Here is an 8315-nt window from a genome sequence, read left to right as displayed (position 1 = left end):
AGGCCCTGAGGTAACGGTGAAGGAGATATTGAATGGGGGCTGCTGTGCAGAATGGCCAAGGGAATTGTACACATCCTATTTCCAAAAAGTCAGCTACCATAGCTGCTACTATTAGGGTCCCTGGGCTGGAGCCCAGAGTAGAGGGTGGGCCCAGGCTCCACCCTCCCTTCCCTGATTAATCACTGAGACTGGGAGACAACTGAGACTGTGCGAGGGAGGGTTGCTTCTCCTCCCCTCCCTTGCTGGTTTATGATGAAAATGGCTCAGTAAACTGTGACTCTAGCCTCTAGAGAGAGAGAAGGGCTAGTTCTTGTGTTATAAGAAGTAATAAATAAGACTTCCTTTTTTACTTTCTCCACACGAGTCATGATTTTATAGACCTCTATCATATCCCATCTTAGTTGTCTCTTTTCCAAGCTGAAAAATCCCAGACTTTTTAATCTCTCCTCATATGGCAGCTGTTCTATACCCCTAATCATTTTTGTTGCCCCTTTCTGAACCTTTTCCAATTCCTATATATCTTTTTTGAGACAGGGAGACCACATCTGCATGCAGTATTCAAGATGTGGGAATACCATGGATTTATATAGCAGCAATACGATATTTTTCTGTCTTATTTATCCCTTAATGATTCCCAATGTTCTGTTTGCTTTTTTGACTGCTGCTGCACATTAAATACAGTTGATCAATATTTTCTGAATGTATTTTTAATAAAAAGATAGCCTTTTACTGAAACTGAAAATTTTTCACACAAAAAATGTGGTGATATGTTTTAATCAAAATATTTATACACGTGGTTGTTAAAATGTCTTGCTTCCTGAAAACTTGGTAATCGGATATTTGGATCAAGAAATGGCAGCCCATGGGCAAAGTTCAGCATGGGAGACATACAGGATAATTGTGAAATTACATGTCAGAATCATAAGTCTCATCTAAGACATCTCCTGTAGCCCTGCATTTGGATGCATTCCCTTCACCTTACTGGCGAGGGGGTGTCGGAGGAGAGCACCGGGGGGAGCATGGCTAGGGCTAGCACTGACTCGCAGACCATCGTCCCAGGCACCTTCCTCGCCTCCTCCAGTTTGCAGGGGCCAAATGTCGCAATCTCTGCTCTACCTTGCATCTGGGGTGGAACGATCACGCTGCGGGCTCGTGGCCATTGGGCCAATGACTGCGCGACTCGCAGCCTGGCGGCCAATCAGAGCGTGGGTATAAACAGACCCATGTGACAGGGGCCAATAGGAAGCCAGGCCGCTGAGTGTGATTATTGTCCCGTGCTCTAGCGGGGTCCGTAGGCGGCCGGAGCAGCGCGGCGGGACGAGGCATCCTTCGGCCATGGACGCTACGAGGCAGGTGGTTAACTTCGGCGCAGGACCCGCTAAGCTGCCGCGCTCTGTGAGTCCCCGGGAGGCCGGGGCCGCGGCGATGGCCGCACCCTGGCGCGGGGCGGGGGGATTCCGGTTGCATTGGGAGCGCGGGGATCCGGGTTGCTCTGGGAACGGGAGTTTGCGCGGGGGCTTGGCAGGGGGAGGAAAGCAGCTCCCCGGGAATGGAACGAGACGCTGTTGCAGCGGGAGCGCTCGGGCTTGCACCGGAGGAGGACTCAGCGTTGCACCCGCGGCGTTTAGCCCGGGGGGATAAACCCGGCTCGTCTGGAGCTGAGGTGGGGGTGATTCAGGCTGGCAGACCCCGGTCCGCTCGCCCCGCCGCCGATCGCTCCGCACGGGCCGGGGGGAGGCGGTTTGCCCTGGGGGGAAAGGGAGGGGTAAGGATTGAAATGCGTAAAGCAGCGGCTGGGTGTTGCTGAAGTCAGCTAAATCGGCGGGTGTGCTGGCACCGGCTGGCTGGCTTTCTGGCTGCTTCCCCTGTTAAAAGTAGGGTGACCTGACCAGACAGCAAATGTGAAAAATCAGGAGGGGGCGGGTAATAGGAGCCTTTATAAGAGGGAGACCCAAAAATCGGGTCTGTCCCTATAAAATGGGGACATCTGGTCACCCTCGTTAAAAGTATCCTCAGCTGGGCACCGCAGATGCAGGCTCAGAGACCTGCCCTGGGAATCGGTGTTACCAGGGGCTGTGGCAGGTCAAACTCCAATTTGAAACCGGGGATCTTTCTCCTGAAGCTCCGATTGTGGTTAAGAGAGAGCTCCCCTCTCAGGATGCTCGCCTCCCGGTACCTACGGTTAAAGCAATGCCTGCATTGCAGGTGACTTGTTTTCCTGTTAGCCCAAGTGGGTGTCTACTATTCCTCTCTCCTTGACTGCTAAACCTGAAGGTGTTGGTCATCTATAATTAATTTTGTTCCAAGGCAAGAGACTTAGCACGTTGCTTTCAGGTATAACTCATGGGCATGTTAGGTAATTCTTGCTGTCAGTTTTTTGTGGCAGTTTTGAGAAAAGGGCAGGTTCCCATTTGGCTATTGTCATTGCAGATCTGCAGACCGTGGAAAAATTAAGTTTAAAAAAAATCAAAACTATTAACACATCAGTGCTGGGGAAAATAAAAGGTCAAAGTAATCTAGTTCTCTTAACTGCAAAGCCTGATAATTTTGTAATTAATTGTTGGATATACCACTTTCAGTATGGGAGAAAAGTATTTGCAGATACGTTAGTGTAACTACAGCAAATTAAAGCTTGAGCGAAGTGAAGGAGCAATCTTTAATCACTTTTATATGAGGAAAAAATGATAATATCTAAAGTATACACTCAATCCTTTGGAAAGTTGCATCAGCAGCTATCAGTTATCCAATTACATCTGGGTGGAGGAGTGGCTCATGCTGAATTTAAAGCTTCCAATTTTCCACACCATGGTTATGTACTGTCAGCATTTTTTGTTTTTAGGACTTCTGTGCCTGGGTTTGTTCTAATATATTCTTGTTATGTAGCTGCTCTCCTTTCTCAAAGTCAGGTGTCCATGGAGCGACATCTAATGTATTTTCTGGAAATATTTTGTAGGTTATATTGCAAATTTGTTTTTTCTAACATAAAGCATTTAGACAGGAAACCACTCTTTCATGGGTGCTGCTCTAATGTCTAATCCTAATCTAATGCAACCATTTAGCTGCTAAATATTAGTAGTCGCGTTATGTATATGGGATTACTCGTGTGACTAAGGACTATTTTTGTGAGCAAGGGAGGACAAGATCAGGCTCTACGATTTGTTTGTTTTTTGCCCCTCTTGTTTGGAAATTACAATACTCTTGCAATGGACTGTTTCACTTCAGTTTTAGTAGGGTCTAATGTTCCTTTCCTTGCATTCCCCAAACTCCCATTGAAACAAAGGATTGCCAGGAGTAGGCTGTTGACTTTTGCAGATTTGTTTTAAGACTAGGGAGAGGAGGATTGTTAATGTGTGAGAGGAAGAAGCATATTCTTTTGGAAAAGTAATCTTCTCCCTCACCTCTTTTAATTACAAATTCCCCTGAAACAATGTTACTAACACAACACTGTTTTTAATTCAATGCTTAAGAAATCTTTGTATCTTGCTTGTCTTTTGATGATTTTTTTTTCCCTTCCTGAGCCAATCTGCATGTGCTGTCCACTAGTCTGAAGTTCAGTCTGCAGATACCAAAAGTGACACTGTCTTTCCAGATCAGTCAGGTGGTGACGACTTGGTACCCACAACAGATCATGTAGATTTCTTACTGGGAGGGCAATTTGCTTCGTGTGACCAGGATCCCAGGGGAGCCAGCTGAGGTCACTCAATTAGGGTGATCTGCAAAGAATGGGGCAGACAATCCCCAAAATACTTAGATTTACCAAGTTTGCACAAAACAGCTTCTTTATTACCTCACTGGTTGCCCAGAAGCCAACAACACAGTTCCCTTAAAGTAACCCAGCCTCAGTCCTCCACCCAGATACCCAAATTGAGAATGATGAGGATTTTTGAAAAAAGAAAAGGAGTACTTGTGGCACCTTAGAGACTAACCAGTTTATTTGAGCATGAGCTTTCGTGAGCTACAGCTCACTTCATCGGATGCATAGCATATCGTGGAAACTGCAGAAGACATTATATACACACAGAGACCATGAAACAAAACTTCCTCCCACCCCACTGTCCTGCTGCTAACAGCTTATCTAAAGTGATCATCAAGGAAGGTCATTTCCAGCACAAATCCAGGTATTCTCACCCTCCCCCCCCCCCCACAGAGACACACATACAAACTCACTCTCCTGCTGGTAATAGCCCATCCCTCTTTGAAATCTCTCTTTATAATGCGCATGATAATCAAGGTGGGTCATTTCCAGCACTAATCCAGGTTTTCTCACCACCCCCCACCCCCACACACACCCCTCCAAAAACCACACACACAAACTCACTCTCCTGCTGGCAATAGCTCATCTTACAATGTGCTCATCTTACAATATGCACTCTCCTGCTATTACCAGCAGGAGAGTGAGTTTGTATGTGTGTCTGTGTGTGTGGGGGGGGGGGGAAGGGTGAGAATACCTGGATTTGTGCTGGAAATGACCTTCCTTGATGATCACTTTAGATAAGCTGTTAGCAGCAGGACAGTGGGGTGGGAGGAAGTTTTGTTTCATGGTCTCTGTGTGTATATAATGTCTTCTGCAGTTTCCACGATATGCTATGCATCCGATGAAGTGAGCTGTAGCTCACGAAAGCTCATGCTCAAATAAACTGGTTAGTCTCTAAGGTGCCACAAGTACTCCTTTTCTTTTTTCTTTTTACGAATACAGACTAACACGGCTGTTACTCTGAAACCTGAGGATTTTTGAAAATCTTATTTCATCATATAAAAAAGAAAAGGTTCTACCAATCCCAAAGGATCGGACACATTACCTCCCAGGTTAATGAATATTCCAGATTGTACTCAAATACGAGCTTACAGCAAATTCTTATTAACTAAACTAAAATTTATTAAAAAATAAAAGTGAGAGCATAATTAAAAGATCAACATACGTACAGACATGAGTTTGGTTCTTGAGGTTCAGATTCGTAGCAGAGATGGTGAGCTTGGTAGTTGCAAAGAGTTCTTTTAGAATTTAGCCCATAGATTATATTAAAGTCCAGTATCGTATTCTGGGTGTACCAGCTTAACTGGGATCTCAGTCTTGTGACTCAAACTTCCCCTCACGAAGCTTAAGCAGATCTGAGATGATAGGATCAGGACCCAGGGGTCTTTTATACAATGTTCTAGTATCCACTTGACCATACAGTCCTGGGTAAACATTTGGCAGTCAGGGTGACTTTGAAGTAGGTTTACTTCCTAAGCATTGCCTGGTACTTATTCACACAGATTAACATAAGGCAATTACCTGTCTTTTCGCCATTTGCAGATTTGCTATACATTTCAGAGAGAGATGAATACAGTGGACATCCTATATTTACAGTTCATTTAAATGTTAAGATGTTCTTTTGATCTCTGAATTAACAGAATACAGCATAGACAGGGACTGTTGATTACATTGTTGACCACTACCAATATATATGTAAATACACAAAAACACCAACATTCTCTTCCCATATGTCTTTAAGGGTTGAATTTGAGTCATTCATCCTTCGGGATGCTTAACCCTTTCTGGTCATGTGTCACACTTAATTTGTGCAATTCTCCAGAGCATATGTTTCCTTGGCAAATTCATAAATGGTGTGCTTATAATGTTTGCCAAGGAGAGCTCTTTGTTGGGTTCTTCACTCCTTATCTTCCTTTGGGGGGAGACAGAGAGAATATTATTTTCATTTTATGAGCTAAGAATTATTCCAGTTGTGGGCAACATGGTTTAATGGTTAGACCCCGAGTACAGCTCACTGGTGTATGATAGCAACAGGAGAGGACATGCTGGGGCATCAAGTCACTTAGGCCTAGACTTTCAAAAGTGACCAGTGAATTTTTTGGGGGGCACATCATTTTATTTATTTATTTATTTTTATTTTTGGGTGCCCAACTTGAGATACCTTAAAGAAACCTGATTATCAGAACGTGCTGAGCACCCGTGCTCTGAAAATCAACCCCCTTTAAGTTGCCTCCAGGTAAGCCACACAGAATTCACAAGTTTGATTCAGGCCATAACTCTCAGAATACCCACAGTGGGCATATGATTTGATTATCCCATCATCTGAGAAGCCCTTAGCTAGTAGATAAGGTGAAGTTGTAGTTGAAATTTCAGTAATTTTATAATGGACTGAGAAATGTCACGTTGCCACAATATGCAATAGTTGGGATGTTTATGCTTCAGCACTGGCACACAATGATGACAAATTGATGATTTGATTTTTTTTTTTTTTTTTTTTTTTTTTTTGGGTAGGTGTTGCTAGAAGCACAGAAAGAATTGGTGGACTATAAAGGACTTGGTATTAGTGTACTTGGTAAGGCTTTTTAAAAATTATTCTGTGTTTTACAGAGTTTAGAAGTTTAGCTGGATTATGAAATAAGTATAAGAAATTTTGAGCTGTAGATTTCAATCAAGTGCCCCATTTCCTTTTAAAATTTCTTACCCCCTTTAACTTCTGGAAGGCGTCTCTGAGTCCTGAGGATCTGTTTAAACATTGTTTTCCTTTCTACACTAATCATCCACCAGAAGGTTATGGAGTGACATGTGAACAGAGATATTTTATTTTATTGATCCTACACTGAGGCCCAGAGGCAAGGAACACAGCAAATCATAGCGAGTGCTTCTGGATCTTCATTAATTTTGTCAGTGGAGAAGAAATGTAGAAACATTCCAAATTTATATGAAGCCATGTTTACCATTAAGAAGGAAATATGGTGTCCCATTTGCTGTCTTTTGTGCCATATGCATGTCTGTTTCATTTTTCAGAGCCCAAACTTGTACCCTCTCCCCACTTCCCCCCCCCCCCAAAAAAAACCAAACAAACAGTTTATGCAATGCACTTAGCAGTCCTGCTGTACAGGATCAGGCCCTTATTTTGTAAAAAGTCATAAACTTCTACAAATAGAGTGAGTACAGGTCTGATCATGAGAATAAATATTAATGATTCTTAGCTCTTCAGTGGGATTATGGAACAAAGTCATCCCTTAAAAACTACACTTTGGTTACAGAGCAGCTCTACTCTGAGGATGTTAAAATGGTAAAAGGGAAAATATACTTGGATTGTTACTAAAAACAAATAAAAGGGAGGGAGTTAGAGCAGTGGCCTGGGAGCCTGGCTGGAGACCTGGGTTTTAATCTAAATTCTGCCACTGTCTGCTTTGAGGTATTAGGCAAATCACTGGTGCCAGATTTTAAATTTAGATGGTTAGCACCATGTTTAGGTATCTTAAAAATTGCTCTGAATTTCAGAGGTGTAGAGCACCCATGTGTGGGATGAAAATTAACTGGAGCCACAGATGCATGTCACCTTTGAAAGTCAGGCCCCTTACTCAGCTAAGCTTCCATGTTTGAATAATTGGGCCTTAACATCTCTGTGTCTCAGTTTATGTTTATAAAATGGGAATAATACATACCAGCCTTTTTAGTGTGGTTCATGTTCTTCAGCAGAAAGGCACCATGCCCTGATTCAGCAAAGCACTTAAACATGTGGATTAGTGCCTTGGAGCCTGATCCAGTGCTCATTGAATTCAATTGAAAGGCTCTCATTGAATTCAGTGGGTTTTGGAGTGGCTGCTTGCTGAATTAGGGATGGAGTTACGAATGTGATCAAGTGCTTTGCTTAGCTGGGAACTATATGTGAGCAAAGTATTATTAAAATATTAAGTATTGTGGTTTATATCGGGGACAGCTGGCTTACAGAAGGCTTTGCTGCTTATCCAGCTGTTTTATAAAGTCAGGTTTGTGCTATGGTTTTCTTTCATATTCTCTCTTTTTTTTCTCCCCCTACTCTATAGAAATGAGCCATAGGACATCTGATTTCTCAAAAATTATAAACACATCTGAAAATCTCTTACGTGAATTGCTGTAAGTTTTGGGTATTTTTAACTAACTCAATGATTAATGTGAAAGCCCTTCACATCAAAGCACCTGTTTTTCAGATCCTATAGCAATAATAAAATATATATATTTGGGACTGAAATTGATCTTCCGTCTGCTATTTTTTTGGCATACTCAGATAAAACAAAGTGTTTTTATCAGGTTAAGAAACTTTTCATATGCTTTTATAAAATCTTATTAACTCAAAATAGCATGTTTTTAAAACTCCAGTCTATCATGGATATAGACCTCATAAAGGACAGCAACCCTGTTAGACACATTTGCACATGCAAGTTTTTAAAATTTGGTCTCAAAGTTAAACTCCACTTTTAAGCTCATTAATTGTACATTTTTAGCATGCATCTACCGTAACCATAGTCCAGTCTGTAAATCTTTGCCTTCAGGAGTCCATTCTTTTTTCCAAACA

The 8315-nt window shown here is 42.5% G+C and overlaps 1 protein-coding gene across 8 annotated transcripts in view; it reads left to right on the top strand.

Moving 5' to 3' along the window:
- Positions 1-1243: 1243 nt before the first annotated feature.
- Positions 1244-8315, top strand: part of PSAT1 (phosphoserine aminotransferase 1) — a 97124-nt gene continuing 90052 nt past the window's right edge. For 6 of the 8 annotated variants that reach the window (XR_012639600.1, XR_012639599.1, XR_012639601.1 and 3 more), the window contains exons 1-3: positions 1244-1395; positions 6266-6326; positions 7807-7876. Coding sequence is in view for 5 of the 8 variants with exons in the window: in XM_074953209.1 (XP_074809310.1) it covers positions 1336-1395; positions 6266-6326; positions 7807-7876 (191 nt within the window). In the remaining 3 variants the exon portion in view is untranslated. The remainder of the gene's footprint in view (positions 1396-6265; positions 6327-7806; positions 7877-8315) is intronic. The other 2 variants (XM_074953211.1, XM_074953207.1) reach the window with 2 other exon arrangements.

The sequence above is a fragment of the Natator depressus genome, chromosome 5 (assembly GCF_965152275.1).
Source record: "Natator depressus isolate rNatDep1 chromosome 5, rNatDep2.hap1, whole genome shotgun sequence".
Lineage (NCBI taxonomy): Eukaryota > Metazoa > Chordata > Testudines > Cheloniidae > Natator > Natator depressus.
The sequence above is the reverse complement of the archived record's forward strand: the minus strand, read 5'-3'. Positions and strand labels throughout refer to the sequence as shown.